The sequence below is a fragment of the Rhinichthys klamathensis genome, unplaced genomic scaffold (genome assembly GCF_029890125.1).
Source record: "Rhinichthys klamathensis goyatoka isolate OS25496 unplaced genomic scaffold, OSU_Roscu_1.1 h1tg000321l_1, whole genome shotgun sequence".
Taxonomy (NCBI): Eukaryota; Metazoa; Chordata; class Actinopteri; order Cypriniformes; family Leuciscidae; genus Rhinichthys; species Rhinichthys klamathensis.
This window is the reverse complement of record NW_026606837.1, coordinates 395,080-422,475: the sequence shown is the minus strand read 5'-3', so window position 1 is coordinate 422,475 and position 27,396 is coordinate 395,080. Positions and strand designations below refer to the sequence as shown.

The 27,396-nt window shown below is 39.2% G+C and overlaps 1 protein-coding gene across 4 annotated transcripts in view; it reads left to right on the top strand.

Moving 5' to 3' along the window:
• The window catches only part of ryr1a (ryanodine receptor 1a (skeletal)), a 56,055-nt gene that overhangs the window by 18,780 nt on the left and 9,879 nt on the right, over positions 1–27,396 (top strand). For 2 of the 4 annotated variants that reach the window (XM_056271491.1, XM_056271489.1), the window contains 46 exons: positions 528–668; positions 764–1,037; positions 1,168–1,282; positions 1,383–1,515; positions 1,679–1,773; positions 1,861–1,996; positions 2,186–2,372; positions 2,645–2,756; positions 2,852–2,972; positions 3,810–3,979; positions 4,153–4,373; positions 4,624–4,714; positions 4,800–4,940; positions 5,053–5,216; positions 5,317–5,395; positions 5,539–5,628; positions 5,738–5,875; positions 6,090–6,167; positions 6,270–6,345; positions 6,451–6,574; positions 6,659–6,774; positions 6,857–6,924; positions 7,013–7,134; positions 7,300–7,349; positions 7,550–7,610; positions 8,537–8,663; positions 8,756–8,867; positions 8,961–9,042; positions 9,129–9,259; positions 9,719–10,039; positions 10,124–10,364; positions 10,447–10,534; positions 10,697–10,789; positions 11,599–11,613; positions 14,846–15,016; positions 15,148–15,207; positions 15,285–15,419; positions 15,688–15,800; positions 15,915–16,011; positions 16,108–16,214; positions 21,485–21,536; positions 21,723–21,797; positions 24,322–24,421; positions 24,536–24,615; positions 24,704–24,780; positions 26,711–26,784. In XM_056271491.1, coding sequence (XP_056127466.1) covers positions 528–668; positions 764–1,037; positions 1,168–1,282; positions 1,383–1,515; positions 1,679–1,773; positions 1,861–1,996; positions 2,186–2,372; positions 2,645–2,756; positions 2,852–2,972; positions 3,810–3,979; positions 4,153–4,373; positions 4,624–4,714; positions 4,800–4,940; positions 5,053–5,216; positions 5,317–5,395; positions 5,539–5,628; positions 5,738–5,875; positions 6,090–6,167; positions 6,270–6,345; positions 6,451–6,574; positions 6,659–6,774; positions 6,857–6,924; positions 7,013–7,134; positions 7,300–7,349; positions 7,550–7,610; positions 8,537–8,663; positions 8,756–8,867; positions 8,961–9,042; positions 9,129–9,259; positions 9,719–10,039; positions 10,124–10,364; positions 10,447–10,534; positions 10,697–10,789; positions 11,599–11,613; positions 14,846–15,016; positions 15,148–15,207; positions 15,285–15,419; positions 15,688–15,800; positions 15,915–16,011; positions 16,108–16,214; positions 21,485–21,536; positions 21,723–21,797; positions 24,322–24,421; positions 24,536–24,615; positions 24,704–24,780; positions 26,711–26,784 — 5,454 coding nt within the window. Of the gene's footprint in view, positions 1–527; positions 669–763; positions 1,038–1,167; positions 1,283–1,382; positions 1,516–1,678; positions 1,774–1,860; positions 1,997–2,185; positions 2,373–2,644; positions 2,757–2,851; positions 2,973–3,809; positions 3,980–4,152; positions 4,374–4,623; positions 4,715–4,799; positions 4,941–5,052; positions 5,217–5,316; positions 5,396–5,538; positions 5,629–5,737; positions 5,876–6,089; positions 6,168–6,269; positions 6,346–6,450; positions 6,575–6,658; positions 6,775–6,856; positions 6,925–7,012; positions 7,135–7,299; positions 7,350–7,549; positions 7,611–8,536; positions 8,664–8,755; positions 8,868–8,960; positions 9,043–9,128; positions 9,260–9,718; positions 10,040–10,123; positions 10,365–10,446; positions 10,535–10,696; positions 10,790–11,598; positions 11,614–14,845; positions 15,017–15,147; positions 15,208–15,284; positions 15,420–15,687; positions 15,801–15,914; positions 16,012–16,107; positions 16,215–21,484; positions 21,537–21,722; positions 21,816–24,321; positions 24,422–24,535; positions 24,616–24,703; positions 24,781–26,710; positions 26,785–27,396 lie in introns of all 4 variants that reach the window. The other 2 variants (XM_056271490.1, XM_056271488.1) reach the window with 2 other exon arrangements.

Below are 27,396 nucleotides of genomic sequence, written 5' to 3'. Positions count from 1 at the left end.
GTCCTAAGAAAAAAGGAAGCTTGGCAGCATATTACAGATGCAGTTAATGGAGTTTCATCTGTTAATCGAACATTCCCAGAAGTGAGAAGAAAATGGTTCGACATTAAGCTTGAGAGCAAAAAATGAATTAGTTCACTTCGGAAAAATAGTATTCAAACTGGAGAAGGACCACCATCGCAGATGCTATTACTGGCTCTCATAATAAGAAAAACCGTATGTAATTACTATATATAATATTTTTTCAAAATGCTGTGCAAATATGTACCCGATTAAGGTGAATTAAAATGCAGCCTTATTAATGAGCAAAACGTTCGGGTGTTAAGCGCACTATTTACGTGTGGCTGGGAGCAGGTGTAGATTTCTTGTGTACCAACTAACATTTGGAAAATACGAACATTTTAATGAATCCGCAAATTTACGCCAGAACCACTTTACACACGATTTACACAAATTCGTTCTGCTCGTGTTTCTTGAATGAGACCCAATGCAAGGACTGGAGTCATATGGATTCTCCTTCTCTGTCATAGGTGTACATATTGAAGAGGAGGAGCAAGAAGAGGTGGTGGACACCTCTCTCCGTGGGCGCCTCTTGAGACTGGTGGAGAAAGTTAGGAGCTTACGCAAGAAGCCGGAGGCAGAGCCTGAACCTGAAGAAGACAAAAAACCCAGTAAAAGATTTATTTTTTTACTTTGTATTAGACTTCCGTGTGACATCTTGTTTTCCCCTACCATAATTACATGAACATCTGCTCTTGTGTCACAGGTACTCTGCAGGAGTTGATCTCCCACACGATGATCCACTGGGCTCAGGAGTCTTTCATTCAGAACCCTGAGCTGGTGAGGCTCATGTTCAGTCTGCTACACCGGCAGTATGATGCCCTGGGTGAGCTGATCCGAGCGTTGCCCAAAGCCTACACTATCAACGCTGTGTCTGTGCAAGACACAATGGAGCTACTGGAGTGTCTGGGGCAGATCCGATCCCTGCTCATTGTTCAGATGGGGCCAGAAGAGGAGAGGCTGATGATCCAAAGTATTGGGTGAGTGCATGATCGCACCCTTAAAAAGTCCTTTAACTTCAAATGGTACCAATAATTGCAACTGCAATAGATACACTGTGAGAAATTTCCACCACCCAAGAGTTGCAACCATCCTCTGTTTCTCTTTCAGAAATATTATGAGCAACAGGGTATTCTACCAGCACCCCAACCTGATGAGAGCTCTGGGAATGCATGAGACAGTCATGGAGGTTATGGTGAACGTACTTGGAGGTGGCGATTCAAAGGTACACAGTTTATATTTTTAACACATTTATGCAATGTTCAAACATTTGAAGAATCAATTGGTTTTAAAGATTTAATTTGATTCGCATTTGCTCTGGGCAGGAGATCAGATTCCCTCGAATGGTGACCAACTGCTGTCGTTTCCTGTGTTATTTCTGTCGTATCAGCAGACAGAATCAGCGTTCAATGTTTGATCATCTGGGCTACCTCCTGCAGAACAGTGGGATTGGGCTGGGTAAAGCCTGATTCTTAAAGAAACCCACTTTCCTTTTTGATAACTTTTCATCTACAGAATGTACATTTATGTTTAGCCTAGTTAAAATTAAATTACATTAAAACTCAGCTATAAATGTATATTATTGAGTGTTGTATCAATCAACCAGTGATCACTGTTTCAGGAATGCGTGGCTCTACTCCCCTTGATGTTGCTGCTGCATCCTGTATCGATAACAATGAACTTGCTCTGGCTCTCCAAGAGCAAGACTTGGAGATGGTGCGTCATCCTAAAGTACAGATGTAAATCTTTGTGACCAGTTTTTGTGGCTCCTACAAAAATCTGTTTGTCTCTCTGTTTGTGCAGGTGGTGAAGTACTTGGCTGGTTGTGGCCTGCAGAGCTGCCCCATGCTCTTATCAAAAGGTTACCCTGATATTGGGTGGAATCCATGTGGAGGAGAGAAATATCTGGATTTCTTGCGCTTTGCTGTATTTGTTAATGGTTTGTATTTATGATGTGATTATGATTGTGTCTAACTGGACAAAGGAAAGTATACAGTATTATACATAAAATGTAGTTTGTTAGTGTGCGAAGTGCAAATAATGTTGACATGAGAAAAATAAAAACAAAATAAATAATAAAAAAAATATACAATTAAATTAAAAGTTTTGTATAATGTTCTGCTTTCAGGAGAGAGCGTGGAGGAGAATGCTAACGTGGTGGTCCGGCTGCTGATCAGGAGGCCTGAGTGTTTTGGTCCTGCACTGAGAGGAGAAGGGGGCAATGGTCTGCTTGCTGCTATTGAAGAGGCCATTAAGATCTCAGAAGATCCTGCAAGAGATGGACCCACTGTTAAAAAAGACAGACGCTTCCCAATGTAAGGGCAAAGCATCTCTGTACTAGATTACCGTCTGGTATATTAAAGACATTTTATCCTGATCAGTGCTTCCACCAGTTTCATATATCCACCATTACCGCCACCCACACAGCCAACAACCTGCACACGCGCTAACATTTTCACACACGGAAGCACCTTGTGCGAAGTGAATAGTGTAGAGGGAAAATAACATGTTAACTCAATTATCACTGTTTGGTTTTACAGTGGTGTGTAGAGAGATTTTTGAGTGTTTCTTGTTCATGATGTGTCAGGTTTGGAGGTGAGGAGCAGCATGAGGAAAACAGAGTTCACCTGGGAAATGCCATCATGTCCTTTTACTCAGCTCTTATTGATTTGCTGGGTCGCTGTGCTCCTGAAATGCACGTAAGTGTGTTTGTACTCTATGTAACTGCTTGAGTGGGACTCAATGAGAGATCTGACTTGATTGAACATCTCACACTTCCTGTCTGTTTGTATAGTTGATCCAGGCTGGTAAAGGTGAGGCTTTGAGAATCAGGGCCATTCTTAGGTCTCTTGTGCCCATTGAAGATCTTGTTGGTGTGATCAGCTTGCCAGTCCAGATACCTGCTTTTGGAAAAGGTAGTGTTGTGGATTTTTTATCCTCAAACCTAACTATTTTAGATTTGGCTCCCTAAGACTAACTATTCTAGTATAACTTATACGCTAGCGCGTCTAAATATAATTGACGTTAGCTACGTTCACACAGCAGCGAGTCTCCAGTCGACTACAGCATCCGCTCCCTAACTATACTTCAGCGAGTCTCCAGTCGACTACAGCATCCGTCTAAATCCTATACTCCAGCGGGTCTCCAGTCGACTACAGCGTCCAGAGCCGATAATCTAACTTGTTCTCTTGCTGCGCAGCTTTAATGACAGACAGACTTGAGTAATTGTCCTTTAAATGCTCTTTATTACAGCCGGGAGTTCTCGAGCAGTACTCAGAGAATCTCCCAAAAAGAAGCAATAAGCATGGCCGGTGGATCTCAGACAAATCCCATTGAGAATCCCACCAGTAAACACAAATACAACAGTTTTTATAGAATAGGGAGGTATGGCAAAATGACATGATACATTATATAATTTCCCTACAATTTGATTGGTTCTTCATTACTTCATAATCACAAGGTTTCAAATTTATCACAAGGTTTCAAATTTAGACTGTCTAGTTTCATTTCCCATATTTGTTATTTATACACACACACGCACACACTCAAAGTCATAAGTTTTTTCCATTGGTTTCGTACAGTACATTCTGTTTAAATGTTAGATGTTAAATAAGGTTAGATGTTAGTCTAACCTGGTTAGTTTTATATTGTTTAAAATTTCCACCACAGTAGCAAGTAAAGAGTTTGTAGATGGAAGCTTAAATCCTTAATTTTCTCACACTTCCTATCTTACTACGCTCATTATATTTCAGATAACAGCGTCATTGAACCAAAGATGTCTGCTAGTTTCGTGCCTGATCATAAAGCACCAATGGTCCTGTTCCTGGACAGAGTTTACGGCATCGACAACCAGGACTTCCTGTTGCATGTACTAGAAGTGGGCTTCCTGCCTGACATGAGAGCAGCAGCTTCCTTAGACACAGTAAGATGTCTTCTGTATCATTCTTCACTAACAAAAATGCTGTCTGTGACCGCATTCAAATGATGGTGCTCACATGGAAAATGCTGGTTCAAGTCTGGCTTTCATTGTTTCCTTTTCTCTTTACATAACTATCTGCTGTACCGTCACAATTATTATCCTGTTTTTCCTCTAAGGCTGCGTTCAGCACTACAGAAATGGCCCTTGCTCTGAACCGTTACCTGTGCTCCGCTGTGCTGCCTCTCATCACTAAATGTGCTCCTTTGTTCGCCGGGACGGACCACCGCGCCATCATGATCGACTCTATGCTTCACACCATCTACAGGCTGTCCCGAGGACGCTCTTTTACCAAAGCTCAAAGAGATGTTATCGAGGAATGTCTCATGTCTTTGTGCAGGTAACTTGTGTGCAGTGTTGGGTGTAATTCATTACTAAGTAATTAATTACTGTAATTTAATTACTTTTCCCTTTAAAAAGTAAAGTAATTAGTACAGTATTCTAATTACACTGTTGAAGATGTAATTAGTAGCTATAAATTAATTACTTTTTTAGAGTAACTTACCCAGCAATAATTGTGCGATACAACAAACGCCAATAAAACAAATATGCATTCAAAATTCATTTTGGGGTTGCTTATTGTTTTACAGGTACCTGCGTCCTTCCATGCTTCAGCACCTCCTCAGGCGGCTGGTATTTGACGTGCCGATTCTGAATGAGTATGCTAAAATGCCCCTTAAGGTATGGGATTATATCATTACACGTCAGTACAATGAATTTAAGCTGGTTGCTATAGTCATCTCATCTGTCTCTCATTATTTTGCAGCTGCTTACTAATCATTATGAGCGTTGTTGGAAATATTATTGTTTGCCCAATGGCTGGGCTAACTTTGGCGTATCATCAGAGGAAGAGCTTCATCTCACTCGTAAACTCTTCTGGGGAATTTTTGAATCTCTGGCTCACAAGGTGGGCTTGTACTGAGCTGTTTGAGAGAGTATTAGTGTTATTCTGTCCCCAAAATGCATTCAAATGACAGAATAACATAATAAATAGCTTTTTAATTTGTGTCCACCAACAGAAATTTGATGCAGAGCTATTCAAAATTGCTATGCCTTGCATATGTGCGATCGCTGGAGCAATTCCTCCCGATTATGTAGATGCCAGCTACTCCTCCAAAACAGAGAAAAAGGCTTCTGTTGATGCTGAGGGCAACTTTGACCCCAAACCTGTTGATACCACTAAGTATATTTATTTATTTAATTCTGTTTAGTGAGATTAATCAAATTGTCAAAAAGTCAAATATTTTATTACTTGTGCTGTTGTGATTCTCTCTTTTTTATAGCACTATCATTCCTGAGAAGTTGGATGGTTTCATCAACAGATATGCAGAATACACACATGACAGATGGGCTTTTGAAAAGGTATATATTATTCTATCTATCTGTCTATCTATCCATCTATCATCTATCTATCTATCTGTCTATCAATCTATCTGTTAGGTGGCTGGTAGTGTTTTATTTATTTATTTGCATTAGAGTTTTACCAGTGCCTTTTAATCCACCAGATCCAAAACAACTGGACTTTTGGTGAGGTGTTGGATGAAAATGCCAAGACTCATCCCATGCTCAGGCCTTACAAAACATTCTCTGAAAAGGTAACAGACATCATATATTACATTTTCACTCTCTCAGACTCCATAGTGCTATTTGGTTATTTGTAAGTGACCTATATCATATGTTTTAATGTAATAATATTTGCATTAGGATAAAGAAATCTACCGCTGGCCTATTAAAGAGTCTGTGAAAGCCATGATTGCCTGGGAGTGGACATTGGACAAAGCCAGAGATGGAGATGACGAGAAAACAGAGAAGACAGCACGCAAGATCTCACAGACTGCACAGGTAAGGGAGGATAGAGATAATAAAGGATAGAGTGGAAAATATATTGAGATACTAACTTGATACTAACTGCATACTGCTGTATCTAAAACTCAACATTAAGTTTTGTGACTTGTTTCACATATTAAACAACAAATTGCATTTATTACTGATACTCTAAATACGAGTATGATATCATAATTCACAAATGCAGTGTTTTTACAATTTCTTTTCATAGGCGACCTATGACCCCAGTCATGGCTATAGCCCTCAGCCCATTGACATCTCAGGCATGACACTGTCCAGAGAGCTACAGGTACACAATGATTGAGAGAAAGAGCACAATCCCAATTAGTTCAACATCACCAATTCAATACAATTGAAAGCACCATGGCTAACAGCACACTGCATTTTCTAGTCCATGGCAGAACAGCTTGCAGAAAACTACCATAACACCTGGGGCCGCAAGAAGAAAATGGAGTTACAATCAAAAGGTTAGCCTCTCTCCAATGTCTGACCAATAAACAGCCTTTTTTAAAATGATTTTCCTGGAGTTCATTTTAGTTTTTCAACATCTCTCTTGATGTGTTTGTACTTAGGTGGAGGGACACACCCTTTGCTTGTGCCTTATGACACACTGACAGCTAAAGAAAAGGCACGAGATAGGGAGAAAGCATATGAGCTGCTCAAGTTTCTGCAGCTCCATGGATATGCTGTGACAAGGTACAGGAGCCACTGAAACCCATATATATACTCCAAAATAATGTAATTGCTATAATTGTGATTGTCTAAAATCTCTCTGTCCAGGGGGCTCAAAGATATGGAAAGTGACATTTCATCTATTGAGAAGCGTTTTACCTATGGCTTCCTACAGAAGCTGCTAAAGTGGATGGACATTGCCCAGGAGTTCATAGCACATCTTGGTAAAACTGCATTCATTTGTATTCCATGAATTTATGGATGAACTGAGATTAACCACATTTTCTGCGACATTTGTGTTTACAGAGGCAGTTGTGAGCAGTGGCCGTGTGGAAAAGTCGCCGCACGAACAAGAGATTAAGTTCTTTGCCAAGGTGGTCTATAATCCCAAGAAATCTTTTAGCATTTAACGTTTGATCAGGACTGTAAATAATGTGTGTGAAATATTTTTGTCCTCCTCAGATTCTTCTACCTTTGATAAATCAGTATTTTAAAAACCACTGCCTCTACTTCCTCTCCACGCCGGCCAAAATCCTGGGCAGTGGCGGACACGCCTCAAACAAGGAAAAAGAGATGATTGCAAGGTAACAACACACAAACACTTAAACAGTCTGATATGATGTTAATGTCAAATACAATATTCTTTCACATTACATTTTTTAAAACTTTTTATTTCACCCTGCTTTCTTTTCCCTCTTTCTGTCACGTTCATTCTTATGTTTGTTTGATTTCCTTTAATTTGGTATCAGTATCTTCTGTAAGATGTCTGCCCTGGTGCGACACAGAGTGTTTCTCTTTGGTAAGATGTACTCTGCTGTCCTCCATCACTTTTCCTTTCCACTTTCTTATTACTTTTATTTCGAGTGTTTTACCTTTCTTTTGTGTGTTTCTCTCCATTAACTCAGTAGAGCATCTAATGTGCTTTACCTCAGTGTTTATGGTTTAAAAAAAAGGTGAATATCTATCCTTGATGTAATACCATCTGTTTGTGATATATAGGTACGGATGCACCTGCTATTGTCAACTGCCTTCATATCCTTGCACGCTCACTTGATGCCAGGTAAGTCAATTGTCAATCAGAATAGAGACCAGTAGCACACCAGTTGTATGTTGTATCTCAAATGTGTCAAACTCTACTCCTGGAGGGCCAGAGTGTAGCTCCAACCAGCTTGCCTGGAAGTTTATAGTAATCCTAAAGACCTTGGCTGTGTCCGAAAGCATCCCCTATACCCTTAATTAGGGCACTGTTTAAGGGGACAGGCATTTTTGTGGTGTCCAAAACCATAGTGGATGTAATCAAGTGTACTCGTTCAATCCCACAATGCATGCACCGCAATACAGAGTGTTTTTGTGGTGTCCAAAACCATAGTGGATGTAATCAATTGTGTACTCGTTCAATCCCACAATGCATGCACCGCAATACCGAGTGTACAACCAATGTACGCTCAACAGCTAGAGAATACCCATAATGCACTGTGATGGTCAAGATGGCACCTGCAGCTAAATCATCAATCCATCCATTTTCCAAACCACTGGTCCTATGTGGCTACAGCGTAATATCATACAGGTATAAATTCATTTTTAATCAATTATTATTTTGTTTAATTAAAGTTTATACATGTTAGTTTCCATGGCTGAGTTCAAGATAAATTGTTTCATTACTGTTGGAGCTGCCAGTTTGCTAAGTTTCAAATGATTATTAAACAGCAAGCACAAACTATGCTAAAGCGGCAGCCCTTCCAGCACACTCAGTTTCCTAATTCCGTCACTCGTTTTCATTCATTTCTTCAAGGGGACTATATTAGTGGAGTAATGTAGGGAATAGTGAATGAGGGTATAGGGGGTGATTTCGAACAGCTCTTGAATAGCTGGTTCAGGTGTGTTTAATTGTGATTGGAGCTAAACTCTGCTGGACAGTGGCCCTCCAGGAACTGAGTTTGACACCCCTGTTTTGTAAAAAAAAAAGTATTTCCCTGACTTTAACAGAACTGTGATGAAATCCGGGCCTGAGATCGTAAAAGCAGGGCTGCGTTCGTTCTTTGAGAGTGCAGCTGATGACATTGAAAAGATGGTGGAAAACCTCAAACTTGGCAAAGTGTCCAAAGGCAATCAGGTGCAACTTTTAGTAAAGCTAATATCACAAGGTGTTTTTTTCCTGCATTATTTTTACATAGCACGAGTCCATCTGTGTCTTTTGTCTCTCAGCCAGTGAAAGGCGTGTCTCAGAATATTAACTACACCACAACAGCTCTGCTCCCTGTCCTCACTTCGCTGTTTGACCATGTCGCTCAGCACCAATTTGGAGATGATGTTATGCGTAAGGACCTTTTTTGAAAACTAAATCATCATGCGTTCATTTTAAAATGACGTAGATAAATTGATTTGCGTCTCTCTGTCTTGCCTCTATTAGTGGACGATTTGCAGATGTCATGCTACCGAATCATGTGTAGCATCTACTCTCTTGGTACAGTAAAAACACCTCATGCAGAGAGGTTTGTATTTGTCTGTGTATGTGTGTATAAATGTATGTGACAGTGGGGTTGGTTTTTTTTATATTTTTCCTTTTTATGTGCATTAGGCATAGACCAGCCCTTGGAGAATGTCTTGCTCATCTTGCTGCAGCCATGCCTGTGGCCTACCTGGAGCCCAATCTTAATGAGTATAATGCGTTTTCAGTCTACACTACCAAGACACCCAGAGAAAGAACTAGTAAGTCATCTCTTTTCAGCTACAGTTCCATTCAATAAAATACATATATAATGTTACAAACATTTTCTATTTCAAATAAATGCTGTTATTTTAAACTGTATTTTTCTATTCCTTAAAGAATCCTGAAAATAAATATCATGGTTTCCTCAAAAATATTAAGCAGTGCAACTGTTTTCAACATTGATAATGATAGGAAATGTCTCTTGATCACCAAATTAGCATATTAGAAATGACTTCTGAAGGATCGTGTGACACTGAAGACTGGAGTAATGATGCTGAAACTTCAGCTTTGCCATCACAGGAATAAGTTACATTTTATGCCTTGGTGAACATAAGAAACTTGCTCAAAAACATTAAAATATCTTACTGAGACCAAACTTTTGAATGGTACTGTATATAAATCTGTTTCTGTATTTGTATCTGATTTTTATTATTCCATTTTTTTCCTTTTATCTACAGTCCTGGGCCTTCCGAACCATGTCCAAGAGCTGTGTTTGGACATTCCTGAGCTAGACATATTATTGAAAGAGATTGGAGACCTGGCTGAATCAGGGGCTCGCTACACTGAAATGCCGCATGTGATCGAGGTCACCCTGCCCATGCTATGTAACTACCTACCCCGCTGGTGGGAAAGAGGAGTGGAGAACTTTCCTGAATTGGAGGGTAAGCTGTGTACAGACGTCACCTCCGATCACCTCAACCAGCTCCTGGGAAGTATCATGAAAATTGTGGTCAACAACTTGGGAATTGACGAAGCTTCCTGGATGAAGAGGCTTGCGGGTACGAGAAGTTGTAATTCTCAAGTCTGGGCTTGTATTTTGCACTGAACCTGATCTTCAACATAATATCCTTGTTTCGATCCAGTGTTCTCCCAGCCCATTGTGAGCCGAGCCAAACCAGAGATGCTCAAATCCCATTTCATTCCCACCATGGAGAAGCTGAAGAAGCGAACGTCTAAAGTAGTGGCTGAGGAGGAGCACCTGCGTATGGAGGGGAAATCTGAGGGGGATGAGGAGGAAGGAACTATTAGAGATGAATTTGCAGTTCTCTGTAGAGACCTGTATGCTCTTTACCCTCTTCTCATCCGCTATGTGGATAACAACAGGTATTTTGTGGTTCCTACGTAGATTATTTTAATAGCATCGTTTTTAGCTGTCTTGACATTTTAAATGTCACATGGGTTTTAGAGCAAGATGGCTGACGTGTCGCGACCCAGATGCCGAGGAACTGTTCCGCATGGTGGGCGAGGTCTTCATCTTCTGGTCCAAATCTCATGTAAGAGACAAATGTCTATTTGAACGAAACAAAGAAAAACACACAGTATCAGTATTATAAACACATTCATTGAAGCCACAGCATATGACATTTGAACACAACAACCTACAATTCTATGTACCTCGCTTCTCTTCTCATTCTCTCGGTTTTATCTCTATGCAGAATTTCAAGCGAGAGGAGCAAAACTTTGTGGTGATGAATGAAATCAACAATATGTCCTTCCTCACTGCTGACAGTAAGAGTAAAATGAGCAAGGTGAGGCCCTACTGTCAATAAATGGGAAATAGACTTTCATATTTGATCATTTATTTCGTATTATTTGATTATCACGTGGTCCGAGTAGTTTTTCTGTTCTGCAAATTCACATTTATAATTTATATATTGTTTTTTTTTATATTTACATAATAGATTCGTTTTTTGGGTTTTTTGGGGGCGAAAGGGGGGAGGGGGGTATTTGATAAAAAAAAACTGACTTAAGCGTTGTGTTGACAATAGCATTATTTTAGAATTATTTATATACCATTATAATATTTTGAAGTAGATTTTTTTTAATCAGTTTGCATTTTAATTTTAGTTTACGTTCTAGTATTTTTTTTTAAATATTTACATTTAATTTATTTTGATTTAAGTTTTTGTAATTTTTGGACTACATTTGATTTTAGTTGCCAAGGCAACATTTCTAATTTCTAAAGTTTTTCATCTAATATTTATATTTTATTTAAACTTCTTCAGTTAGTTTTAGTTAACAATATTAACTCTGATTTTCAGTCCGTTTTTTCTTCTCAAAACAAAAACTTAAAATTGTTAATAAACCAACAGCCAATGGTTGATTTGGCCTCAAGCCCCACATCAAAAGGTAAAGTGTGCAGTGCTTTCATGTTTTTTTTGTTTTTTTGAAGACGTTGAGTTTATTCTTGCTGCCACAAAACGCCAGTGATTACTGGTATTATGTGCAAGTGCTTTTCGGATGCGTTTTACAGGATTTAGGTGACAGTGTTAATGGTGTTCTCTCTCTGACTGTGCCCTGTCCTCTTTTTCTCATCTGGATGCTGGTGGGTTTCTAGACCGGGGACTCTGAGGTTAGCTTCTCTGTCTGCACGACTGCTGTGCTACCGCATGGCACCTCACATCTAGGGGGGGAGGCATTTCATCAACTCCCCCGACACACTGGCACTCATAACTGTGACTTCACAGCTGTTTGACAAGACTAGTGTCTATAGGAATAACACTCTTTTTTTTTTTTTTTTTTTTTTTACATGTTTCATGTGTAGATAGGCATCATGCTAAAAAGCATAATGGTGTTTTTTTTTCCCTAAAATGGTGTCTTTAGTGCTCTTTATGGATTAGATTATTGAGGGATACACAGCTTAAAATGGGAATTTAGAAGAATACAGTATAATAACACAATGTAAATAATTATGTTAAATGGTTATATTATGAAAAGATGAGCTCTCTCAGTCTCAAGAAAAATCCCATCCCCATGGACACAAGGGCCACAGGGCGCCTGTCGTCCTGCCAGTGTGTGAGGGGGGGAGTCTGAATAGAGGCGTTTGATGAAAGAACTCTTTGTAGTGTCAGGCTCATGGCACTTGATTCCATGTCCGTCGCAGAGGGTCCAAGCCCCTGGAGGCCTGTGCCATCACCCTGTACAGCGGTTTGCATCTGTTGGACTGTAGTTCGGATGGGATCTTCATACATCTCTTATCTTCCTTTTCTTTTTGTATAACGGCTGCAGGTTGGGGTCAATTTTTAATCTGTTCAGGAAGTCAACTGAGACTCAGAAATTTGTAGAAATTCACACATCAAACTATTCAAACTGTACTTCAGTTCATTTCCTAAACTGGATTCATGTGACGGAATTTGACCTCAATTAATTTATATTTCATCATCCTCCTTGACAAAGGGGGGCATTTAGAGTCCATCCTCTAATGTGTGCCTACTTAATCCCACCTTAACTGGAATTGTTTCTGTACTTATATCCAATGGCTTACATATCCATGATGTTTCATTTTTGTCTCCCCATCCACCCCTTTTAGCCCATGACCCCTGATGCAATCAAAAACAAATGATTGAGGTGGGATTGTGGAAAAGGGAATTAAACTTACATACTTTAGGACTAACGTAACCTGTAAAACTTGGCTTTAATTGTTAGTTGCATTAACACAATGGTCTACAGCTGAAACAAATCCTTAGTACAACCACAACAGAATACATTATTTTATTTAGACCAGGGTTGAAGACAATATCAGATACCCAAGACCCAAATCCAGACCACTAACGGAGCCATTAAGACCCAGACCAAGACGTGTCGGTCCAAGCTATGAGACCCACAACAAGGCCATGTTTATTTGATTCTGGGTGGTCTTAACCCTATAAATCCTACTGTATCATATTTGATACACAAATTTCTAAGGCCTCTAAATTATCTATGCGATCAAAACTTTGCTGAAAAACCTGTTGTACTCATTTTACTACATGGCTTCTATTGTCTTATTGATAGTTTATACTTTTAAAAGGCTTTAAGTAAAACGTCCCCCTTTACGTTGTGTTCTTGCTAAGAAATCTTTAGAAATTTTTATAAAGTAAATGTAAGAATAACTATACATTGTTAGTAATACTTTAAGATGAACACTTACTGGACTGAAGTAACTTCGCTTTAATTGATTGTCCATAGATCATTATCTCTTATTATTGGGGTGGCAGTGGCTCAGTGGTTCATGTAGGTTGTCTACAAACAATATAAATATATAAATGCAATCCATTTACCATTTATAAAAGTCATGTGAAAATGTATCAAATATGATGCACCAGACTTTTGAGGAACGTTTATTATCTCTCAATCATCATTGTGTTGCATTGCATTATGTTTTGCTCCCTATGATGAAAAATTACAGAGATTTGTAAAAGTATAAACTTTATAATCAATTTATTATCAGACAACAGAGGGCATGAAGTAGATTGTGTACAACAAGTTTTTCAGCATCTTGCTAAGACATATTATTGGAAGATGTAGAGTAACAACCGATATTTTACTGCATTTTATAAGTAGTCTACTATACTGTTATAAAGATTTAATTCATTACAAGCCATCAGAATTTCATCTTACTTTTTGGCCATATAAATAAAACTGAGGTGTTTCTTGTCCTCCCCAAGTATGTCCTTATATTCTCACTATATCATAGTATATAAGCCATAAAAAGCCTGCCCTGATGCATAAAATATGATTCACAACGACTTTAACAAGGTTAAGACCAAGACCACAGGGTCAGTACACCAAATTAGATTGACGTACTATATTCTTTCACCCACAATGGTTCTCATTCATGAAGCATGAGCAGAATGATTTTTGTCTAAAACCATTCTTACTTAATCTTTGCATTCTTAATCTTTGCACACAATTTATTTTGCTCATGTTTTCTAAATGAGACCCAATGTCTGAAACTCTGAAAGTGCTGGATTGGAGGGGCAAAACTGGTGCAAACAGGACATGTGTGATCAAGCGTACTGAAATGATTGCCTCTGTGGGTTGAGTTTCTTAACTTTGGCAACCCAAAATGAGTCAAAAGCGATTATTTCCCCTTTAGTTTTATAATTAACGCTACAGAGTGAGTTTTACAGTGTGTTTTTTAGTTCCTCTTCCTCCCCCTGAGTCTGAGCTTGTTATGACCGTGCATGTCTTCGCAGACCTTTTCAATGCATGGAGTGTATTAAGCTGCACTGACACGTTATAGTACCAGCCTATCTATAGTGCCTGCTTTTATTATGTGTCTACGCTAAGATGATGTTTCAGTTGAATGAATTTCCCCCTTTTTAATGTTGTCACCTCTGTTAAGATTAGAATTAAGATTTTAGCTTCAGACCAAATGTGCCTTGTCTTCCCCACTAAGCCCCAATGTTGTTGTCTATTCTGATGAAAAGCAACCCTGAACATTTACCCTCCCTTCCCTCTTAATTACCGTATTTACCCCACTTAATTACCCCTATAATCAGAATGACTCCTTTCCATGGACTGTTCTCTAAAGAAGTCCTAACTTAAAGATAAAACCTAATGACTGAAATAATGTCTTCAAGTAAGGATGGATTGTTCTGTTTAGCGGTCTAGGTCCTTCTTAGGGAACAGGAAGCTTTGTATTTTTCTCAATGAAATGAATGTAAAATCTTGAGTTGGACTTCCATTTTTTTGGTCAACAGACTCTGTTAGCACATCATTCAATATGAAAATCTTTTCATAAGATGCCATAAGATCTCACTGAAAGTTATTTCATGATGTCTATATCAGTTGTCATGCTTTGAATGTTACTTTCATCTCAGGCTGGTGGCTCGGATGTGGAGCGTACCAAGAAAAAGAGACGTGGAGATCGATACTCTGTTCAAACGTCCCTCATTGTAGCATCCCTGAAGAAAATGCTTCCCATTGGACTTAACATGTGCTCTCCTGCAGACCAGGAGCTCATTAACCTGGCCAAGACACGCTATTCTTTGGTAGTGTGATCACCATATATCTGTCTGTCTCCCTATCTATCTCACAAGCCTAGATGTTGTTATAAAGTTTCACTTTGGTTGGTCAGCAAAAAAGGTAAACTCAGCCAGTCTGTTGTGTTGTTGACCCATAGAAAGACACAGATGAGGAGGTGAGAGAGTTCTTGCAAAATAACCTGCACCTCCAGGGCAAGGTAAGTTTATGTCTGCATGTTTGTGTTGATGTTAAAGTGTTTTTGCAGGAATCCGAATGCTATCTGTCTCTTCTCAGGTCGATAACCCGTCTATGCGCTGGCAGATGGCACTGTATAAGGAAATGGCAGGAAAGGCAGAAGATGCAGATGCTCCAGAGAAAGTAGTGAAGCGGGTTCAGGAGGTCTCTGCGGTCCTCTACCACATTGAAGTGGTGAGTTTGAATTCAAAGGTTTGAAAATCCTAGTGCAACTCAAATAAATCACATTTTGATGACCACTCACCCACACTACCACTATACTTCAGTATCCCAGTCAAATTCGCCAGTTTGTTGCCTGAACAGCAAAGCATTAATAATAGGCAAATATAAATGCGGTTTAAAATCAGATAATAAAAAAAAATAATAATAATTATGTTGCAGCCCAAGTAAAGTTGTTTTGTCTCTTCTTAGACTTATGTCTTTTGTTCCATTCCATCTTCAGACAGAGCATCCTTTCAAGTCCAAAAAAATGGTTTGGCACAAACTGCTGTCGAAGCAACGACGTAGAGCGGTGGTGGCCTGTTTCAGGATGACTCCCCTTTACAACTTGCCCAGGTAAGAAAAAACACGATCACACGAGAGTCAGTCAGTCTATTTCATGGAATAAAATGATGAGAAAAGGGGGTAACAGGATCGGAGACAGATAAATGTTTACCGTCTCTCTTTCAGGCATAGAGCATCTAACATGTTCCTGGATGGGTACAAGCGGAACTGGATCCACACCGAAGGATATTCCTTTGAGGACAGAATGATTGATGACCTATCTGTATGTGCTCACACATTCACAAAAAATACTGTTGCATTTTTAGCAATTTTTTGTGATGTAATCCACATGATATAGTTTTTGTTCTCACTGATGTAGAAAGCAATGGAGGAGGAAGAAGAGGAGGAAGAGGAAAAGGAGACAAAGCCAGACCCTCTTCATCAGCTCATCCTTCACTTTAGTCGCACTGCCCTCACTGAGAAGAGGTGAGATCCCGTCACACCCTTTGTTAGTGAACAACACAATTGGCTCCTGGTGCAAAAAGAGATGATCACATGGCCATAACCAGTGACTGTTATACAGACAGCTCAAGCTATTCACTTTTTTCACATGGTTTTTTGTCAATGTAATGTAATCACCTATTACAAAATAAAATCAATATATAAGTACGGGATAATGTCAGTCTGTCTTATCAATAACTTACATTTTAGAGGTCATTTTCAAAAAATTGTCCACATGATATCTCTGTTTAGAAACGTATATTCTGATTATACAAAAAATTATATATACAGTGGGTACGGAAAGTATTCAGACCCCCTTAAATTTTTCACTCTTTGTTATATTGCAGCCATTTGCTAAATTCATTTTAAGTCAATTTTTTTCTCATTATTGTACACACAGCACCCCATATTGACAGAAAAACACAGAATTGTTGACATTTTTGCACATTTATTAAAAAAGAAAAACTGAAATATCACATGGTCCTAAGTATTCAGACCCTTTGCTCAGTATTTAGTAGAAGCACCATTTTTGATCTAATACAGCCATGAGTCTTTTTGGGAAAGAAGCAACAATTTCTTCACATCTGGATTTGGGTATTCTCTGCCATTCCTCCTTGCAGATCCTCTCCAGTTCTGTCAGGTTGGATGGTAAACGTTGGTGGACAGCCATTTTCAGGTCTCTCCAGAGATGCTCAATTGGATTTAAGTCAGGGCTCTGGCTGGGCCATTCGAGAACAGTCTGGGAGTTGTTGTGAAGCCACTCCTTCGTTATTTTAGCGGTGTGCTTAGGGTCATTGTCTTGTTGGAAGGTGAACCTTCGGCCCAGTCTGAGGTCCAGAGCACTCTGGAGAAGGTTTTCGTCCAGGATATCCCTGTACTTGGCCGCATTCATCTTTCCCCCGATTGCAACCAGTCGTCCTGTCCCTGCAGCTGAAAAACACCCCCACAGTATGATCCTGCCACCACCATGCTTCACTGTTGAGACTGTATTGGACAGGTGATGAGCAGTGCCTGGTTTTCTCCACACATACCGCTTAGAATTAAGGCCAAAAAGTTCTATCTTGGTCTCATCAGACCAGAGAATCTTATTTATCACCATCTTGGAGTCCTTCAGGTGTTTTTTTAGCAAACTCCATGCGGGCTTTCATGTGTCTTGCACTGAGGAGAGGCTTCCGTCGGGCCACTCTGCCAGAAAGCCCCGACTGGTGGATGGCTGCAGTGATGGTTGACTTACTACAACTTTCTCCCATCTCCCGACTGCATCTCTGGAGCTCAGCCACAGTGATCTTTGGGTTCTTTACTTCTCTCACCAAGGCTCTTCTCCCCCGATAGCTCAGTTTGGCCGGACGGCCAGCTCTAGGAAGGGTTCTGGTTGTCCCAAACGTCTTCCATTTAAGGATTATGGAGGCCACTGTGCTCTTAGAAACCTTAAGTGCAGCAGAAATTTTTTTGTTACCTTGGCCAGATCTGTGCCTTGCCACAATTCTGTCTCTGAGCTCTTCAGGCAGTTCCTTTGACCTCATGATTCTCATTTCCTCTGACATGCACTGTGAGCTGTAAGGTCTTATATAGACAGGTATGTGGCTTTCCTAATCAAGTCCAATCAGTATAATCAAACACAGCTGGACTCAAATGAAGGTGTAGAACCATCTCAGGGATCATCAGAAGAAATGGACAGCACCTGAGTTAAATATATGAGTGTCACAGCAAAGGGTCTGAATACTTAGGACCATGTGATATTTCAGTTTTTCTTTTTTAATAAATGTGCAAAAATGTTTTTCTGTCAATATGGGGTTCTGTGTGTACAATAATGAGGAAAAAAATGAACTTAAATGTTTTTAGCAAATGGCTGCAATATAACAAAGAGTGAAAAATTGAAGGGGGTCTGAATACTTTCCGTACCCACTGTATATATATATATATATATATATATATATATATATATATATATATATATATATATATATATATATATACTAGGGATGCACCGAATCCAGATTTGTGGGGTTCGGCCGAATACCGAATCCACTGGTTAAGATTCTGCCGAATCCGAAACCGAATACCGAATCCTACTCTCATCCTCAGTCCATTAACACAGTAAACACATTAATGAAGTAAACAAAGTGGATTTTTCATTTTATTTTATTACTGTAAATAATAAACACTACTTTTACTTTTATAACTGTAAAAAAAAGAAAAGAAAAAAGAATAAGCAACATTATGCATTTTAACAGCGGCGATGTTGTGTAGCCTAGAGTCCTTGCCACCATGAGACAAATCGGCATTGCAAATTGAACATGTAGCTAGACTTGAATTGCCTTCTTTCACTGAAAGTACTGCCAAACAACACTTTTTCTGCTCACGAATTCCATTTTCACTTTCTCACAGCCTACTGCATTCGAACGGTCCACCTACTGTAGCGAGTGGAAATAAGGTGTGGCCCCTTTAAGAACTGCGCGCCGTATGTGTCGTGCGCCTCGAACACATGCCCATGTATGCGAGATATATCCAGCTGCAGACCCGCAGCACCACCAGTTTCAGAACCCCAGTGCCAGAACCCCAGCGCCAGAACCGGAAGTGAGGGAGGGGCGGAATTATTTACAATGACACAAGCATGGTTGCAAGTATTTAAAAATATTTAAAATTGTTGCACCTTTTAAATAATATTTAGGGTATGTTTTTATTACACAGTGAGTCACTGCTCGTTGTATGAACTATAACTGGTATGTGAGTGACAAATAAAGAGCAAGACAGCGCTCGTGTTGTTTGAAGACGTGAGAGTGCGCGCGCGCGGCCAGGGCTCTCTCTCTCTCTCTGCTCGTTAAGCGCCCTGTCATGCGCAGCAGTCATTCTATTCTACATCACTCACCGATCAAAATAGGCTTTGGCGGGACAAAAATTTGCTTTGGCGGCCGCCAAAAAGCGGACGATCTGACGGGTTTTAGAAGATTTAATACAACCTGAAACTAAAATACAGACCCGACCTCTATTTGAGACCGGACTTATATTTACCCAGACCTGCAGCCACACCAGGCGTGTAAAGAGACAATCGTCTATTTGGGACTCGGCTATTATTTGAAGTATGGTACATTTTTATGGTTTCTTTTAAAACAATGCCGGATTTTCTCTCTCTTTTTAGATTTTTAACATTATTTTACATAAAGAAAAAATGCATGCTGCACATGTTCTTGTGAAATAAAGTATATTTTATATAAAATGACCATAAGTTTCAAGCATTATTTTTCACCATCATGATCAGGAAGTAACTCTCATAATACAATGAAACGGATAACTATATAGAATTATATTACACAAAATCAATGTTTTAAAATGCTTATTGTACTATACCTTAATGTATCATTATAATACGTATAAAGTATGACGTTTCGTGTGTAATAATGCCGTTTCGTGTCTAAGCAAATTACGCTCCAAAACGTTAGGTGGCGTTACTCGGTTTAGAACGTAAGCTCCGCCCCTCACTTCCGGTCCTGGCGCTGGTGTTAGAACGTAAGCTCCGCCCCTTACTTCCGGTTCTGGCGCTGGGGTTCTGAAACTGGTGGTGCTGCGGGTCTGCAGCTGGATACTATTGATGTATGCGGGTTATTTCTGTTTGATGCTCATTTTTACCTTATTTTGTTAAGTAACGCTGTGGACGGTAGAACGTGTGACAGACAGTTACACAAGTTCGATTGTGGAATAAAGTGCGAGTTGTGAGATGCAGTGGCGTAACTATCGGTAAGCAGGGTACGCGGTTGCTTACGGGCCCGGACCAATCAGGGGCCCGCTTGACTGGAAGATATTGATTGACAGCCGGGGCCCCCTATCGCATTATTACTACTTTTAGTTTGATCTCATTTGACTTTATCACGATTTTGTTTTAAATAAATAATGACAACAACATATTTTACAGATCATTAAATACATGTGTGAAACGAACAATCATGGATTTTGGTGTAATTTATTTTGAGCTGGGACTGGGAAATCCCCGGGTCGGCTGTTTACACGCGCGCGCCACTTCATGCGTTTTCTCAGATCGGATAGCTACTGATTTATCAAAACGATTCCATTTACAGCTGGTCACATAAATGTGTTTTTGCAAAACAGATATAAATCCGATCTTCAATTTCCGCGCTATATGCAGATTTAATAGAGTTCACGTCACCGAAAGCAACAGATAAGCTGCATTTTATTGATCATCAGCTAAAATTTCTAAATCGAAGACCTTAATTAGAGAGAGCGGCAACAGTACTGGTAAGATCATTTCGTTTCTTTACTTTTAATGAAGATGATTGTGTGTTAAGCGAGCGTCTGCGACTTACTTTCACTTTGATTTGCGATAGTTTGTGCATTGGCTTGATAGATGCTCATCTGCGGTGATGCGTGTTGTTGCAGAAGCGTCGTCATATCTGACTATGACATATAGCCTATAACACGCTCTCACACGTTTATTTTTTTAGCATTTTTAGAGGAGTAAAATTGACATATGTGGTTTCAACAACCAGATGCATTTACACTTGTCCAGTGTCGTCTGGAATGCGGCCCAGACCACCTCCTGAAGTGGTTTGAGCGACCGGATTCAAATCCGTCTCGAATGCGTTTCGAAGGGAATTTACACCTGGTCTTTTCACGATCGGATAGCTATACGATCACAGAAAAAGCATGAAGTGGCCAGGTGTAAACAGTTCCTTGCGTATTGCATGCAAAAGCCTACTCGTGGACATTGCGTCATCACGTGTTGTAGTAGGGGGCCCGCCTTGATAATCCTGCATAAGGGCCCGGTGTTGGCTCGTTACGCCACTGGTGAGATGCCAATCGCCTCCGTGAGTCTGTCTGGCCTCTGCAATAACTACTACAGGCTTGTTCGACTTGAACCGGCGCTGCACAGACAGATGAGTTTATGACATCAAAGTCCCGCGAGAGCAATTCAAAAGCATAAGGAGCCGTCTGCTCTCTATTCGTTCACGCGGTACTTTGATGTCATTCACTGATCGGTGACTTCGACGTAGCGCGCGTAGTGCAAGCCTAGGGTTCGGTTCGGTGGAAAAAAATTCTGAGGTTCGGCAGAAACCGAACCCCGTTAAAAAGCCCAATATTCGGCCGAATCCGAATCCTGGATTCGGTGCATCCCTAATATATACAAAGAAAGATATTCTAGGATCAATTATCATTTCAAACAATGTAGACCTTTTTACATCTGTGGTTGTCTTTGAATCATTGTTATTTATCTCCTTGTCCCTGCTTCTGCTCTGTCACAGTAAATTGGATATAGATTACTTATACATGGCATATGCTGATATCATGGCTAAGGTGAGATCTTTTTGTTTTATTGTAAACCGTTAGCACCAATTTACTATTGTTTATTCTAATTTTCTTTTTATCTGTGATTAAAATGTATACATATTACTTTACCGTTACTTTTATACATTTATAAAGCCATTAATTTATAGGCTCTCACACTATGTAATGTTCTTTGTTCATCTCTGTTGAATTTAGAGTTGCCACATCGGTGAAGAAGATGAGGGTGGAGAGGAGGAGGAGGAGGAGGGTGGAGAGGAGATGCCCTTTGAGGTGCGACAGACAGAGATGGTAGGGGGAGTCCGGGGGCTGGGGACGGGGATGACACAGAAGCGGTAGAGTGACATCCAAACCAACCACTGTATCATCCATCCATCCATCCATCCATTCCCTCACATCCCATCTTATGTTTCTCTGACTGGCCTGTGCTCTCTGATCTCTCTCTGTCTCTCCATCTGACTCATTATTAATGTATTAATAACATCATCACACTGCAGCATCTTTAAAACATTTTCAAAGGTGTTTTATTTTATTTTACAGTTGACAGAGCTTTGAGCCACCAACTAAACACAAATGCATAAACAATTACCTGAATACATTTACTTGACAAATATGTTACATATGAAAAAGACTAATATTTGGACTTATTTTACAGTTTGTACCGAAACATCATTATTAAGTGTTTAGTAGTTTGGGCTTAAGGAAATGTTTTTTATTCTTTTTGTTGTACCATTCAGTTATGAACATACAAGGGTGAATTTCATAAAGAAATCAAAATCAACAAAATAGGAGTTATATATTCTAAAATTAAAAAAAAATTGTGAATTATTTTATTGTTTTAGTTAATTCTTATATTTTCAATTATATAATTATACAATTCCTGGATTGTTGACTTCAGAGAGATTTCAGTGTGAAATTTCACCTGTTGCAGCTGTAAAAGTTCAAAAGAAACTATATCCTTATGGTTGCTTTTTAATGATATGTTGGATGATTTATTGTTTTCTTGCCGTGAGCTTGAGTGAGGTATCAAGTGAACATACTAATATATGCTGTTTCACAGTTTGAGTAATCACTAATGATGGCTTATGTCATATTTATGCTTTCTATTCTATTTCTTACCTTAATTGACTTAAACTCATTCACAATAATTATGTGAAAATGACTAATCAATGTTTTCCCCCATACTGACATAGTATACTGACACACAGACTACAGTTAAAGCCAGAGCAGTCTCCTAGTCTACACACACACTCACAGAGGAACACCTATGATGAAGTGGATTGTACGCGCCATACACACACACACACACACACACACACACACACACTCACTCAGGCTGAGCGTTTATGTAAAGACATGGTAAGAAGAAATGCACACACTTTTGGGTGTTTAGGCCAGGCTTACATGGGAGGGGGGTGGCATGGGTGGGGTGGGAGGTTTGGGAGGGTGGTATATCATGCATGCAGTAATTTTTTAATTTTAAATTTTATGATTCACTTAATTTTTTAGAAAAACAAGCTTCTGTAAGTAAGCCAGCTTTTGTATTTGCTTTCAAAATTTTCACTTTGCACTATCTTTTATTTTTGTAATAAAAAGCTTGCTTTTATTATCATTTCAATGATAACATTATGGAATTGTATTTGTTAAAATATCTACAATTAAAAATAATTGCATTTAATTACAATTCCTTTTTATTTCAAAATAAGTTGTATGATGTTTGGTAACGTGGGCTAAGGGTTACGTATATTTTGTTTATCGTTCACTTCCCAACAGGAGACAGAGCTGTAGATGAGTAACACCTGTATGGCTCTTTGTTTCTCTGTGAGATGCAAAGCCATCAGGAGAGTTTACTGTAGTCCAACGTTTGCTCTGATAGACAAACGTGGGAAATTTGTATGACTATCCCATAACTAATGATGATGGTGCGGTTGATTGGGAGCATGCTAAATGAACATGAGTGAAAGAGAACAGAGTTTTAGAATATAAAAAGAATAATCAGCGGGGCCCAAGCACAGCTCACACAGAAATAGAGTGCAACAGTTGGGTTCCAAAAGTAAAAAGGTTTATAAGTTAAATCAATTTCCATATAGAGAAATTGATTTTTACCTTATAAATCTTTAAAGACAACCTTACTGTGAGTTACGAGACTTCTGCTGATGTTGTTAGCCCACATTATTGCAACTTAGTTTTAAAACAATCATGTTTAACATCAGAATTTGTGGTGAAAAACTACATGCAAATGACGTAATCTTGATCATACATCTTATACTAGTGACAATAGACAATCAACCTTTTTTGTCCACAAACTTTCACTAATGAGACCGCAACTACGGCTCACTGACGTTTTTCCTACTACGACAGTACTCATTGTTTTTGAGTTGATGAAGACAATACATTTACATGCTCGCTGATGTCCTTTGTCGTCTTCACAGAAATACCAGTTTCTAAATTTAGAAAAACCCACTGAGATAATTTTCTTTACACAACACATGAAACTGCATGTGACTTTAATTGTCACTCTACATATCATTGTCTGACGCCCACAGACATAATGAACAACATTTTTATAACAGGATCTTGAAAAGCACACAATTAAGACTTTTGAATGACAAGTAGCACCTAATCTAGACTGAAAAATAATCATTATCGCTTATAAAGAAAGATTTTACTGTTTTGGTTTCTGTAGTTCAATTGCTGTAGTGGAGCAGTGAGATTGAGCAGAAAGAATGGTTTGTGAGAAATAGGACGCATTAAAGGCTTTCAGGCAGTTCATTTTTTCCATGTTTAACCCTAACAGGAAAAAGAGATGGAAAAGCAAAGACTCCTCTACCAGCAGTCCCGTCTACACAACCGAGGGGCTGCTGAGATGGTCCTACAGATGATTAGTGCCTGCAAGGGTACATGTTCACCCTTACACACACACACAAACACTATTGGATCTTTTCCCCTTTTTTTTTTAAGCTTGAACTTTCCATTTATTGTTCTACATGTTTTTTGTTTTTTTTGTACAGGTGAGACAGGGTGCATGGTCTCTTCCACCTTAAAACTTGGTATTTCTATTCTAAATGGCGGGAACTGCGAGGTCCAACAGGTTAGTTAAGAGTTTGCATTGAGACAAGACAGTGAATTAGACCCTGCACTAATGCTCAGCTGTAACAGGATTGACTATTTGCTTGCAGAAAATGCTGGACTATCTGAAAGACAAGAAAGATGTGGGTTTCTTCCTCAGTGTCCAGGCTCTAATGCAGACCTGCAGGTATATTTTAACTGGAGGCTGCTGTCATCACACATTCTAGTTAATAGATTCATTTGTAACACTTTAGAATACGGTTCCTTCGTTAATGAATAACTTCACAAGAACCAATGAGTAACACAATATTAACAAACAAGTGTTACTACATACTTCTAAAGAAATTTTCTAAAAGTATACTATTTAAAAGTTAACCAAAAATCTCAAACTCTTGAGATGACTTTTGTGTTTGGTTGCACAAATCATGACTAGATTACTAATAATTAGTAATTCCCACAGAAGTATGTAGTAACACTGGAGTCATTACTAGTTTGTTAAAATGATTCTTACAGTAGTTACTAATGAAAAGCCAATAAAGTGTAGAATCTTCTAATCACTCACAAGATATACACACATACACACACACACACACTAGACTTGTAGTCGAGACCGCCTAAACCGAGACCAAGACACTACCAAGACCAGATGGTATCGAGACCAAGACAAGACCAAGACCAAGACCAAGACAGACCAAGTCGAGACCAAGACCAAGTCGAGACTAAGACCGAGACCAAGTCGAGACCGGAGGGGAAAAAAACATTAGTGTTGAAGCTAAGCAATAACTTGTCAAATGTTGTTTTGCATTTGCCTGCCTATCTCTGCTGATTTTGAAGTCTCCAAATGAACCCATTCTGCAACTTTTAAATACATAATTATATTTTTAAAAACGAAATTATAGGCTTAAGTGCAGGATCCGAAAGTTGGTCGTTTTTGTCGCTATGGTTACACACACACACACACACACACACACACCATTGGCGGTGCGCTCAAAGTCATCTGTCAGTTGTGCAGTTACCCAAAATCTCCTGAAGGTAAAACCCATCATGTCACTGATATGTGTTTTACTAAATATTAATATATCAAAAACTGTACATGATATGTGTTTTTTAAATCAAGTGATCAAAGTGCTCGTTGCCGCTGCGATCAGTGGCGCGGATACAGTGTTTTCTCGCGTGGCTCGCGCGCACCGCACTGTCTTCACTCGGACGCGCGCTTCAATACGTTGCGGATATCGTCGTGGATATTGTAGTATTGTATTGCTCAATCCCCTGACCACTATGTCGGTCTGAGACAGCGAGACCTAGACAAGACCGGGAGGTCCGAGACCAAGACAAGACCGAGACCAAAGACCGTCAAGGCCGTGACAAGACCGAGACCACGTAAAAGTGGTCTCGAGACCGGTCTCGAGACCAAGACCGGTCTCGAGACATACATCACTAACACACACACACACACATGAGCTTGGAGACATACATAAAAACATATTTTTTTGGGAGGTAGGTTAAATAATAAAATAACTGTATATGGTATTTGGGTGGCTGATGACTCAATATGTTCCAGTACTGCACCATGACTCTAGTGATTCAATGCCAGTCCAGAGGAATGCCGGAAAGTTGGCCACAGGACAAGTAAGGTCCCGACAACTGCATTTAAAAATCCATTTCTTTAAAATTATTCAGTTGATAAATAGACAGCATAGGCCAATTATTAACAGCTTTCCCAAATCATGAGTCTGCTATGCTATTAGTTACATATTGATAATGTAAACAACCTTGTGTATTCGTTTACAGTAGTAGTTAAAATGTTAATATAGTGCTAGTCATTTGTCCTGCATTGGTTATTGATTAGTTTCGCATGAATTATGACACTTTTTCAGTAGTTCTCTGGGAAGCATTAAAAAATAGTAGTTATTGATTAGTTAATAGTGAAGTACCACTTTCATTTGCGCGCTATTACTTACTAGTTCGTTAATCAGAGTTTCTTGTTAGTTAATAATAGTTACTAGATTGTTAATATTGTGTTACTCATTGGTTCTTGTGTAGTTATTCATTAACGAAGGAACTGTATTCTAACGTGTTACCGATTCATTAAATCAGTGTTTGGGCATCTTTTGCAGTGTTTTGGACCTGAACGCTTTTGAGAGGCAGAATAAAGCAGAGGGTCTAGGTATGGTGTCAGAGGAGGGAACAAGTAAGTAACGTTAATAATCTAGAATCTTTTTTCATCAAGATAAATACCAATAAATGGTCAAAAGGAAGATTTTAGTTCAATACAGAAAGCTCTGAAGATCATAGTCCTATCAAATGTACACTGAACAAAAAACGCAACACTTTTGTTTTTGCCCCCATTTTTCATGAGCTGAACTCAAAGATCTAAGACTTGTACACAAAAGGCCTATTTCTCTCAAATATTGTTCACAAATCTGTCTAAATCTGTGTTAGAGAGCACTTCTCCTTTGCTGAGATAATCCATCCACCTCACAGGTGTGGCATATCAATATGCTTATTAGACAGCATGATTATTGCACAGGTGTGCCTTAGGCTGGCCACAATAAAAGGCCACTCTAAAATGTGCAGATTTAGACAGATTTGTAAACAATATTTGAGAGAAATAGGCCTTTTGTGTACATAGAAAAAGTCTTAGATCTTTGAGTTCAGCTCATGAAAAATGGGGGCAAAAACAAAAGTCTTGCGTTTATAATTTTGTTCAGTGTAATTTGAAAGTATAGAGCAACTATATAACAATCCATAAACATGTAGACTGTCTTGCCAAAATGACATATGGCAAATATTCAATCATCCA